This window comes from Boleophthalmus pectinirostris, unplaced genomic scaffold (assembly GCF_026225935.1).
Source record: "Boleophthalmus pectinirostris isolate CB_2022bp ecotype Guang Dong unplaced genomic scaffold, ASM2622593v1 HiC_scaffold_18, whole genome shotgun sequence".
Classification (NCBI taxonomy): Eukaryota; Metazoa; Chordata; class Actinopteri; order Gobiiformes; family Gobiidae; genus Boleophthalmus; species Boleophthalmus pectinirostris.
In genome coordinates, this window is record NW_026571133.1 from 38,042,468 (window position 1) to 38,055,938 (window position 13,471).

The window sequence follows — 13,471 nt, forward strand, 5'->3', positions numbered from 1 at the left end:
CATGTGGGACACTTTTGGGGCGTTTAAAGTTCACACTGGAGATCAGATAAAAATTGCATTTAATTGGAAATTAACAACCTCGCAAAAAAATTCTAATTGAGCATTAAGCCCTGCAGTCTGAACGTAACCTAAGAGTCCAAAGGTCCTCCAAATGTAACTAATAAACAGGATATGAAGTAAAAGTGGTGTTGACAGTGTCCGAACTTACATCCGAGTCTGAGCCTGAGGGAGCGCACGAGCAGGCCCTGGTTGTCATAGCAGCTGTAGTCGCCTTGGGCCGAGTGGTCTGTCTGCAGGAGGATGAGGCTTCCGTTGGAGGTCACTTGGTGCCATGGCAACTCTGAGCTGTGGTTAAAATGCCACACCACGGGCGTCCTGGGGGGGAGCAGGGATGTCAACAATTAGTGTGTACTCTAACCCACATCTGTTTCATTTTAAAGGGACTTTGATCATGTTTGCAAACACAAACACTAACATAATGTAAGTGCGTGAAACCAAGTTGTGTAGCTATTTGTAGTATTTGAGCAGCGTCGGCTCTAATCATTTGGCTATGCCTTCTCATTAGTTTGCTTCTCAATGTTGGCAAAGGTACATTGTGTCAGTCCTACTCTGTAAGTTGAGAATAGTGATCTTGTTGGCGGTCAGATCCCGTCTCAGCTCTAACCAAAATAACAATCAGTGGTTTGAAAGTAACTATCAGTGTTAAAGTCTGGTCTGGAGAAGGGTATTCTGAATTTTATGCAATGCATAACTAAATAAAAATAAATAAATAACTAGTGCATACTGCCATTATGCCTTTGGACAAAATCAAGCGCACATTTTTCAGTAACCCTCTATTACAGACAAACTCAAACTCAGGCCCGGGGGCCAAATTTGGCCCGCAATATAATTATATTTGGCAAGTGAGATCATATCAAATTTGTATTAGAGCTGGCACGCCGGCTACAGATAGACTATAGAGACATTATTTATTAAAAAATGTGTTATTATTTTATATTTTGCTTGTTCTGGATTCAGTGTTAAAGCAAAACTATAATTAAACATTTATTTTAATAAGAAAAGTTTAACATTACATATCTCGAAAGAAGAGAAAACGTGCAGATGTTGTTGAAATTTTTCAATAAAATTTTTAGACTTAGTCCCAGTTTTTAATTTTGGCCCTCTACATCTCAAAAGCTCGAAATGCTCTATTCCACCTTGTGATGTCATGAAGTTTTCAAGTTAACAGCAATTTTTTTCTTACCTTGTGTTCAGAAGTGATTGGCATTTCTAGAGCTGAAATTATCCAAATGATGCTAGTGAAACTGTATAGAGTTTAAAAACAGTGGAGCAGTCCCTCTATTACCACATGACATCACAAAGTGGAACAGCGTGTATTCTGTTTGAGTGTAACATGTGTGTGCGTGTGTCAAATAAGTGTGAATGAAACAAAACACAACTGGGTTTGTGATAAGGAAACATTAGAACATAGATCAGAAAACAGCGTAATGCTGACCCTTTAATGGATTTTGTTCTATATCATGTTTACTTGCAAATGTCGCTGGTTTTGTCTAATAAGAATTCCAATCGCATTAGGAATGTCTTACAGGAACTAGTACCCTGGCATGTCTGTGTACCAGTATTTGTAGTAGCATACCTGATTGGTGACTTCCCACATGCCAGAGTCACATTGGACTTCAAGCGGCCGTACTCCAGTCCCGACACTGCAAAACAGATTCAAACCACACATTAAAAACAGCGTTGAGATTGTGAAACCCCTGCTCAGTCGACATTAACATGATTTAAGCGCCGCCATTTACAATAGTATCAACAGTGTGACAATAACATGACCATACAAGGTTAGGGACCAGAGGGACGTGGGCCGGGAAGACTGTGGCTCCTACATAGACAAAAGCCAGTTGAGTGTAATAGGTTTTATTATTTTCTGGGAGTTTATTACAGCTATCACTGAAATATAAGTCATTGTGAGGCATTAAAAGTGGTCATAATGATAACACTAGAACCGGGGAGTTAAATAACGGGTGTATTTCATCGTGGAAGTGTTGAAAAGCAGATTCTGTTCCCGCCATGAACTCGAAAACATAACATGATTATAACAAACTTCAAATTCTGTGAAATGTTAGCGGGCTGGAGTGTGACTTGGATGGGGCATATGCTGCTCTTCAGCCAAAAGATCAGGTTCAGATTTAGAAAAATAACACAACAAAATAAAAAATAGGCACTTAAATGGGTCATATAATTTAACAGCCTTTTTTTTAACCACATGGTCTTTATTGTCACCGTTTCAAATTTAGGAAAGTAACAACAAAGCAAAACAAAACTGAAGCACTCGAAAGGGTCATATCATTTACAGATTTTATTACAACATTGTTAGGTTTTTTTGTTGTTGTTTTTTTTTTTTTTTTTTGTGGTTTGATCCACAAGGGAACTTTTTGGACACAGTAGCTCACACATCACAATGTAATTTAATAACAAGTGCAAGAATATAAATGGTAATAATAATTCAAAATAAGTACCAATAAGAGCAAAAGATTGGTGTTAAATAATGCAATGTACAAGTAAAAATAAAAAATAGAAATATAGTAATACAAATATATCGCAGTTATATAGAAGATGTTGTAAGGAGAAAACTGTGCAAAGATGAAATTATGATTGACAGGACATAGGGTTATCTGTTACATAAGGGAGAGTTGTTGTACAGTTGTAGGGAGTATTATCTGTTACATAAGGGAGAGTTGTTGTACAGTTGTAGGGAGTATTATCTGTTACATAAGGGTGAGTTGTTGTACAGTTGTAGGAAGTATTATCTACGTTATTACAATATACGTTATCACAGTTCTGTTTATTATGTAATTGTGTGTGTATTATTATGATGCAGGAAGCCGCTCAAAGGCACTTGCTGCTTTCTTTTGATATACAAATTTAGAGCTGAAGTGTGCAGCAGCCAGGTTTAAAGAGAGCAGACTTCGTGGCTCCGTGGAGAACAATGCACAATACTTTACAGCAGCCCGGGCCTTCTTAAGTAACCCCGCAGAGCGCACACTATATACACACAACAGGTTAAATCAGGATACTTCTGCACTGGATTATCCTCCTGTACTGTGACCAAAAACACTGGGCCTGAATTCCATTTGGGAAAAAAAAGTATCTACTACATGCACTTTTTCTGACAAGCTTTGCAATTGTGATTATAGTTGCAAAAGCATTACATTTACCATTTGCTAATTGCGTCCATTCAAATTTGATTTCAATTTGTAGCGTTGTCGCGATACTAGGGGTGTAATGATATCCAAGTCTCACGATATGATATCGTCACGGTATGAACCTCATGAATTCGTGTATCATTCGTTTTTCATTATAAAACCAAAAAAGAAAATGAAAAAAACAGTTTTCTTCAATTATTTGTGTGCAAAACCAAAATGAAAAAATGGATAATGAGTTGTTTTTTCAGTTTTTGATTTTGTGTTTAAATGAAGAATGGAAAAAACTGACTTTTGCTCCGCATACGGACTGAACCAGGACTGATCCAGGACTGGGACCAGAGCGGGACACACGGATTCTCACGGTACGATATTTATTGCGATATCGTGGGAAAGTTCACAATACGGTGGGGAGGCTCACAATTAGGGGTGTAACAATATCCAAATCTCTATTTTCACAATATACACCTCACGATACAGTATTTATTGCGATATTTTGTGGAGGCTGTGAACAAAACTGTTAAAATGCTACTATTTCTTCTTAAAATGTCTTGACAAACCTTAATCCAAAGAACTAAGACTTAAAAGTACTTAGAACTGTTATTACTTCTTGTAGTCTACATTGAAATGGAGCAAAGGATCATGGTCTATGTAGTTCCCTCTGTCTTTTTTTTTTTTTTTTAGCTATTGCTGCACCATAACTCTTAGTTAATCAAAGACTTTTAATTCGAAATATTGTGATGGAACACGATATTATTGTGAGAACTTTGATTGTTACACCCTAAAATGATACTAAAATGACTACTAAATTGGATTACTAAACTTGAACTCAATGCCGATTTCGATACCAGGCTGACAATAAAAAACACGCTTTATTTACTCAATAGAATGTGCATTAAATCATGGTTCTTTCTTTTTATCTTACCACGTGGCCTTATATCTGTGTAACTCCTCATTCATCCGGGTATATGTGGTTTTGTACTAGTTATTGACACAGCTCAAGATCTTTATAAACCCTATTTCAGAAAGGTTAATTTTGGTCCTTTTGAATGTGATGTTTTTAGTATTGATACTAGTTTTAGTATCGATTTGTATCTGATTTTCGATACTTTTGACAACCTCAGTAGATTGTGATTAAAGAGCCCGTATTGTGCTATTTTCTGATCCGAGTTATAATGTTTTTTCCTCATCACAAACACACCTGGAGTTGTGTTTTGTTTCATTCACACATGTTTAACACATAAATCCTGCATATTTAGGCTGAGTTCTTCTCTTAAATAGAAAACACTCTGTCCCACCCTGTGATGAAGTGCTCCATTGTGTTTTTAAACTCCATACACTTTCAGTAGAATCATCTGGATAATTTCAGCCATGGAATTTACAATCTTTACCGCTTTACTTACACTACTAACAAAAGGCAAAAAGTAGCTGCTAACTTTAAAACTACTGCTTTGTGACATCACAAGGTGGAACAAAGCATTATGAGTTTGGGAAACGAAACCAAATGAGTAAACCAGGATTACCGGTACTCAAGAATGTGTGAATGAAACAAAACACAACTCGGGGCATGTTTACAATGACGTAATACCTTTCTAACACGACTTAAAGCTCACAAGAGTCAATTTTGCTCAATATAGAACCTTTAACCTTCCAGCCTGCATGCAAAAGGTTAAATCAGCCTACTTTCTCTTCTGAACTAGATTTTCCTTCCTCCTGTACAGCGACCAGTGACACTAAACCTATCCCCCACACTGTCACTCGAATTGAAAAAGCGTGCAGTGGATTCGAAGCAGTGCTGTGAGTACCAAAGTAAATATTTGCGGTTGGGGCTAATTTGCCGAGTTGATACTTTATCTGGCCCGTCCGAGTGTGCCGGCCAGCGCACGTATGTTTAGCTTGGCTCCGAGGTTCCACAGCCTGGCATTTGCTGTAGACTTCGAGTGGAAAAACATGGGCCCAGCTGCCAGCCTGCCACGCATACACCTCCTTCATTAATTCGCAATCATACAGGCATGCACACTGCAAACTCTGCACACTGCACACTGGGCTCTCTGCACACTGCACGCTGCTGCAGAGTGGAGTTTGACAAGCTTATTTTTAGAGCTGCATGTAGGGTTGTGAGAAGTACGGAAAATCAGATAATAAAATGCTAAAAACAGTGGTGGAAGAAGTACTCAAGTTGTAAGTGAAAGCGCAGATACCGGAGCAAAAAAATACACGCACATAAAAGTAAAAGTATCATGTGAAAAAAATCAACATAAGAAAAAACTATTACCTGTTTAAAAATGTACTAAAGAGAAAAAAGTATTTTGTATTATGTATATATGTAGTGTTTTTAATCAAGATTTGTGATAAATTTGGTTCAATAGAAAGCGCAAATTGAAGATAAAAAAGTAGATCAAATTAAAAAAAAAGAGTAATATAACAATGATAATATAATATAAAACAAAACAAAAAAATTGTAGAAAAGAGAAAGGCTACAGTTTTTGAAGTATCATAATTTTCCTTCATAAACGAGTATCCTGTCTAATCCTGACTAATAAAAAAAAAAACTGCTAATGGTGTTAGTTTGGAATGATTCGTGCATATTTTGAGAAATCTGAAATCACTTAATTTCAAGATGCTATTTTGTCGATCAACCTCGGTTTTTCTGCGGCACAAGCATACACCAACTGCTCTGTGCTTAGTTTGTTCTCCAGTTTTATTTAAATTTTTATCTACAGTACGTGCAGATAAAAATGGTTGATAAAAATTGGTTTAATAGAGTGCACCGGACATGTCCCACCGGAAGACTCAGGACACGCTGGAGGGACTATGTCTCTTAGCTGGCATGGGAACGCCTCAAGGTCCCCCTGGAGGAACTGAAGGGAGTGTCTGGGGTGAAGGAAGTCTAGGAGTCCCTGCTTAGACTGCTACCGCCGCAACCGGGTCCCAGATAAGCAGAAGAAAATGGACGGATGGGTTCTTGATGTGCAGCTATCCATTGGAGGTGTCGACAACTGCATGGCTCTTTGTTGTGATGATGTTTCCGGCGACACCAACTCCCACTGGGCAAGTTTTCTAACATGGAAGTCAGTTGTTTTAGATAAATATTGCAATTTAATGTGTAAATTATAACTACTACTACTACAAATCATACACAAACACAACAGGTCTTCTTTAATCGCAATCGCAAATCTAATTTAATCGCAAGGCTTGTCTGAAAAAAAGTAATTTGATGTTTTCCCCTAATCGTTGCGCTCTACTTACTGTATATTCATGACCAAAACTGCTTGTCTTGGATTCACTGGTGCCAACATGGAACCCGCTCAAGCCTAGCTACTTTCTAATAGGAATAAATGACTCTTAATACACAAAGTTGTGTGTAGGCGGAAGAGGAAATGAGCGCGTAATGGTTTGATTTTCTCTAATACTTTATTTTGAGGATACATTTCTATTGCTATAACCTCATATGCCCCCAGAGACCAACTAGAGTAATCCTTAATCACATTTTATACAGAAGGACATTTAGAAAGGGCATTTCAAGACTTGGCTTCCACCAACACCTCAACATACTGTAGCTTTTTTTGAAATACAGAAACAGCTGGAGTTCTGTGCGAGAGGTTACATTGTGGCTTTAAATGAAGAACCAATATGTTGCTAGCTTGGGAAGTAGTTTTCAATATTTTTTTATTTTATTTTAATACATCTTCAGTCTTTCACAGTGTAATTATGGTATGGGATAGTGCCCAATGGTATGGTGCTCCAACTTGTAATTAGAACTAAAATGTGACTGGAAAAACCATACAGTAATTATCCAAGTGCAACATTTCTCTTCGTTGCTTTTGAAGTTGTTGAAAGACTAAATGTCCAAATTAAAGCAATATTATAGTTACACATATCTGTAATGTAATATGATTTATTCTTTGTGGTTTAGGTTGAATAAAAATACATGTGTTGTTTTTTTTCATAGTTGTTTTAAAGACCAATACTTGGTCTTGGTGTACTTCCCAATACCGATACCAGTCCGATACCATAGTGTGAAGAAATACACTTAGGCTACTTAATTTGTAACACACAAGAGCAAAAAATAAACCTTCTAAAAGGCTCTTTTTAAAGAAATGCAAGAATAAATAAGATTTAGAGGAATAAAATATTTGTGAAATGTATTATAATCTTGACAATAAATAGTGCTGATTTAAGCTGATTGAAGCACTCACTTTATATCAAAATCCCGTAGGAAGAAGGGCAACAGTCTTTCCCCTTGATAAAATTCACCAAACATTCTCTTTGTTCAGGCCTTAAACCCTCAATCTTGGGAATCGTTGCCAGCACAGAATGTATAGCTCGTCGCTGATTGGCTGGTGCCCGGACTCGCACTTCCAGGGTTCTTGCAAACCGTCTAGTGTATTCCGATTCCTGACCTAGTCGCTGGAGAGAAATGAAATTGTGCAGAGGCACTAGGTGGCACCAGCCTGGCTAGATAAAAAACAGCAGTGAGGTCTGTAAAAAGACGCTCATCCTCAGAGCTCATGGCTAATCATGCAGAGTAAAGAAAGTCTGAGTTAGCACTATTGCCGCTGTTATCGGTTATTAGTGTGTTTTAAGAGTCTACCGAGCCGCCACAGTCTATTTAACCTGCTCTGGGCGGTAGCGGTAGTGTTAGCCACCGAGGTAAACAGTAGCGGCTCGCATCTTCAGGTCCTTATGATTTCTCATGTCCTCATGATTTGATTTGAGTATTTGCCGGTACCAATACCTGAAAAATATGCCGTATCGGAGCTTTTGACAACCCTAGTACTTAGTAGTGTTTCACGATACTAACATTTCAAACTCGATTTCGATACTAAGTAATAGACTTGAGTCGTAATACTGTTTCTGATACTGTAATGATAACTAAAACCACTAACTAATAGACTGTGATTTTCAACATTGAATCATATACTTTCATCCCTCAGTGGTGCAGGGAGGTTCCACAGTGGTCCATGGGAGTATACTAGTCTATGTGCTCTTATACTTGTTCTGATACAGCTCAAGATCATTCTAAAACTATTCAGGAAAGGTTCATTTCTGTCCTGTGAACGTGGCTTTTTTTAGCATTGATATCTGCACAAATGAGTATCTACTTACAATATTAGTTTTAGTTCTACTTTGCGATTGTTTTGATAACCCTGTTTTTTAGTAATACATACATTCCTCATAGGATTACATAATGAGTGTGTTCCATGGAAATCTCTGTCGTTCACAGGAAAGCTAACGAAAGCACTGTCCTTCATTTCAGGAAGTTCAATTATAAAGAAATACATATATAATACTTGGCTGAGTGGCGAAATTTGCTCTTCAAAATGTTTACATTTTATCTTGCTATAGTGTTGGAACCCTTACATAAAAAAATCAGCCATGTGTGTGGCAATGACGCAAAACACTCACACAGATACAGTATATTAGCTAAACAATGTTAAAAAGTAAACAAAAGTGCAGTGGATTGAGTCAGTAAGCTGCTTTGTCACTACTGGTCAGACAGTATAATATCATAGCAACTTTTAGGCCATTAGGCTCACAGAAATTTCTATGAGGCATGCCACAATCCCATAGTCTGATTCATCAGCCGGTTTCACTCTGACTGCAGCGTTAGAATTTGTACGCTCAACAGTAGGAGGTGACTTTTTTATTTTTAACCAATCACTGCTATTTGGTCGTGACGTATGTAATGCGCCGCTATCAGGACTAACTGGTATATTAAGCTTTTCACAAAGGGAAATAACATCTCTCCCCTTGATAAAATTCACCAAACATTCTCTTTGTTCCGGCTTTAAATCCTCGATCTCGAGAATCATTGCCAACACAGAATATATGGCTCTTCACTGATTGGCTGGTGCCCGAACTCACACTTCCGGGGGTTTTGCAAACCATCTAGTTTATTCCGATTCCTGACCTAGTTGCTGGAAAGAAATGAAATTGGCGGCACTAGGTGGCACCAGTCTGACTAACAATCCCGAGGTCTAGAAAACTAAAGACAAGATACTGAAAAAAAATTATATATAAAAATAAAAAAATAAAAAATGTGTTTCTCACCTTCCACGGTGGTAGGTCTCTCTCACCCTCATTCAGCTCGGGTCCTCTACCAGAGGCCTGGGAGCTTGAGAGTTCTGCGCAGTATCTTTGCTGTTCCCAGTACTGCACTTTTCTGGACTGAGATGTCCATTGTTTTTCCCGGTATCTGTTGAAGCCACTCTCCCAGTTTGGGGGTTACAGCCCCGAGTGCTCCAATCACCACAGGCACCACTGATGCCTTCACTTTCCAGGCTCTCTCCAGCTCTTCCTTGAGCCCCTGGTATTTCTCTAGCTTCTCGTGTTCCTTTTTCCTGATATTAACATCGCTTGGTATTGCGATGTCCACCACCACGGCTCTGCTCTGTTTCTTATCCACCACCACTATGTCTGGTTGGTTCGCCATCACCATGTATATATATATATATATATATATATATATATATATATATATATATATATATATATATATATATATATATATATATATATATATATATATATATATATATATATATATATATATATATATATATATATATATATATATATATATAATATTACTTTCATGTTTATTGTGTTCTATCATTATTTTATTTGATCACATTTTAGAGTTTATGAGTGAGAGATGTGTGTAGAAGCTGTTATTACAATAATACTTTTATCATGTTTGATAAATTGTGTGGGTTATGTGGCTTGTCTTGGATGGAAATTATATTTGGTTACAATCCTGCATATTTACAAGTATATGTTTTTTCTTTCTTTTGCATTATACTGTCTTTTAATATGCACTGTCCCTTTCAATAAATTATTGCTTTTTTTTTAAACTATGTGCCTAACATCAGATTCCTTTTTTTTTTTTTAAAGTACTTAAAAGTTCACTATGTAACTTCAGCAGTCCAACTTTTACGAACACACAACACTAGTACATAACTCAAAATTATGAAACATTAATGCTCTAATATTTCAACCCATTTTTGTCTCTGCACTGTTCAAAGTTGGCCAGCCTCAATGCGTGTATTCATGTTTTATTGGCAATGGGGAACATAATTCTCCCCAAAAACCCACAACGTTCCACACATATCTGGTTTACACCCTTGGGCCTAGACACATCGCACACACAGCCGAGCACGCCCATAGTAAATAATACGCACATGCTAATGCTAACTCACATTCGTAGCTATACATTTCTCCTGACACCGAATCTTGACGGTAAAAACTGCAAGCTGGTCGAAACTCTAGTCTTTTCCAAACAATATAAAAAAGAGCATACAGGCTGACGCTAAGCTTGCATAGATGGAAAACTCATGATAGACTTACCTGCAGGGAAGCCGTATTGTAATTTAGGGAGTGAGGAAATAAAGATGTCAAGTAAGTAGTGTAGATGCTTTTTTTTTATTACATGAGGGGCCCTGTAGCACTTAAGTCCTGGCTTGTGAGCAAATGCAGAGCTGAGAAGTCGAGGGACAAAAAAAAAAAAAAGAACAAGTTTGAACAAGAATATAGGCTCTCTGCTTGGAAAGAATAAGTCAGCGTTTTATGGTGTGTAGAAGACTGGATAATGGAAAAATCCTGCGCCATGTTCGGTTCTTTCGCTTCAGAAGTTCAGAAGTTGGATAAATTTAGAACTTGGAAGAGGAGATAAGTCAAAAGAACCGAGAAACCCAGTGCACGAAAGAGATGTATGTCTGCTGTGGACCAAGCTGTGGTTTGTAAAGAGTACGAAGGGAGGATGATGTGTGGGAGTTTAAGTGAATGTGAGTTTGCATTGGGGAGTCAGGTAAATCTGGCTGTTGTGAATTTTTATTAGGAAAAAGAAAGTTTCCTAAAAGAGCAATGAAAATCTTTGTTGTAATTTATGGGGGGGATTTTGAGTGATGGTACAGGAATGACAAAAAAAGTAGATATAGGTATACAACGAAAAATGTTGAATAAAATAAATTACTTTTATGAGTGAAAGCTTTTTAAACAATAACATTAAATTTCATTAGCCAGGCTGGTGCCACGTAGTGCCTCTGCTCAATTTAATTTCTCTCCAACGACGAGGTCAGGAATCAGTGCGAGTTCGTACACCAGCCAATCAGCGAAAAGCCATACATACTGTGTTGGCAACGATTTTCGAGATCGAGGATTTAAAGCCAGAATGAAGAGAATGTTTGGTGAATTTTATCAAAGGGAAAGACCTTATTGCACTTCTTCCTACGGGATTTGGGAAAAGCTTAATATACCAGTTAGCCCCAGTAACCCCCGGCTAACCTTTAGGAGCAATATGAGGGTGGAGGGTCCGTCAAATACTTTTCTCCATGGAGATGTTATTGCTTTGTCTGGAATGTTTCACAGTATGGTATTAAATTAAACCTTTCTATCTTGATGGAAACCAAACCATCCAAGTTACAGATCAGATCTGTGGAGAGGCGTTTCAAGGCAGAGCAACGATATATCCATAGAAACAAGCAGGTGACAAACTTCCACCCAAAAAGTTAAGAGTGCACCTTTAAGGCCCTGCCAAAAAATGATCTTGCTAAAGATGTCTAGAGACATGGTCAACTTTTTAATTGCTTAAATATTATTTCAGTAAAATTATTGTATATAATGAACTGTCTAAAAAATATGAAATAATTCACATAAAAAATATACAATTATATATATTTTATGGTTACAAAGGGCACTGATTTTGGGGAATGACACCTAGTTGTAACTTGTTGACTGTTTTATGAAATGAAATATGTACCATTTACCAAGTGCATATATTAATTTGATTCCTTCACCCAGGTTTCACAAAATCTCATATTTAACCCGGTGAAGAGACTCTTCATTGTTTTCAAAGCCCCAAAATCATCACTAGAAGCTGTGCATTTCTGCAGACACATGGCCTTCACTATAGCTGCCTCAACTTGTTACCATGTTAGCAAGAAGGCCCTGGACTTGATCTAAGTTGAGTTGCCCAAAATTGATTCCATCATCTTAAGGTTCAGCATCCGACATGTCAAACAAGAAATCCCCCGCACTGAGTTATTCTTGTGCTTTGTTTGTTGGGTGAGATGAAAGTCCTTGTGATGGTTAATCTGGGATTTCACGATAAAAGCGAACACTTGGTTTTCAGATGTTCATTGCTGTTGATTTTGGAGGTTCCTCGTCATTGATCACATTGACTCTTGTTGGATGAGATAAGCTCGTTTCCTTCTCATGTTACATTTTTATTTTTGTTTACATCTCACTTGGAAATCCAGATGTCTCCGCAGTGACATTTGTGGAACTTTCCCCTTCCGATTTGTTTGTTGTGATCTCCACAGATGGATGTACTTGATCTTTGGTGTTTGGACCTGGGCTACTGGAGATGCCTGATCATTGGACTGACTACTGACAAACGTCTTCTGTTGTGGCCTTGTGATCACCTGTCATTCTTGGAAGACATTTGGGTTTTTTTGTTTCTTTGTCCATCTGGCGGCAAGGACAAGCTTCAATAAATTATAGCAAGGCTTACTGGGAGCTGTGATCAGTTGCAATTAATAACATGTCAAAAAGTGCGATTCATCTGATTTTTAAATGGTTTGATTTGACAGCACTTGTAAATACAGTATGGAACATTATTACACGATGTCCCTTACCTTTCAGGCTAAAAAATTAAAATTCAGCAAATTGTAACAACAATGCTAAGTTATAGCCAGGCTGGCGCCACCTAGTGCCTCTGCTCAATTTCATTTCTCTCCAGCGACTAGATCAGGAGACACTAGACGGTTCACAAAAGCCCAGGAAGTGCGAGTCTGGGCACCAGCCAATCAGCAAAGAGCCATACATTCTGTGATGGCAACGATATCGAGGATTTAAAGCTTTGAACAAAGTGAATGTTTTTTATCAATTTTATCAAGGAGAAAGATGTTATTGCTCTTCTTTGTATGGGATTTGGGAAAAGCTTAATATACCAAATAATACGACCAAATAGCAGCGATTGGTTAAATTTCTAAAAAGTACCCACCTACCGTCGAGAGAATGAATCCTAATACTGCGAGGTCAGACAGTTTCCAAGAAGTGAAACCGGGTGATAAATCAGGTCCAAAATTACGCAAAATTGACTCTACTGAGCTTTAAACTGTGTTAGAATGTTGTTACTTCACCAAAAACATACCTGGAGTTGTGTTTTGTTTCATCCACACTTTTGTCTGTCCACATCTCCAAAACTCAAAATATTCAATTCCACCTTGCGATGTCATGATGTGGTAGTTTTCGAGTTAACAACTACA

General features: G+C 37.7%; 1 protein-coding gene across 1 annotated transcript in view; it reads right to left on the reverse strand.

The window, feature by feature from the left end:
- Positions 1-13,471, reverse strand: part of il11ra (interleukin 11 receptor, alpha) — a 108,735-nt gene that overhangs the window by 31,722 nt on the left and 63,542 nt on the right. The window contains exons 3-4 of the mRNA XM_020938193.2: positions 1,637-1,703; positions 209-375 (exon numbers count right to left, since the gene is read on the reverse strand). Coding sequence (XP_020793852.1) covers positions 209-375; positions 1,637-1,703 — 234 coding nt within the window. The remainder of the gene's footprint in view (positions 1-208; positions 376-1,636; positions 1,704-13,471) is intronic.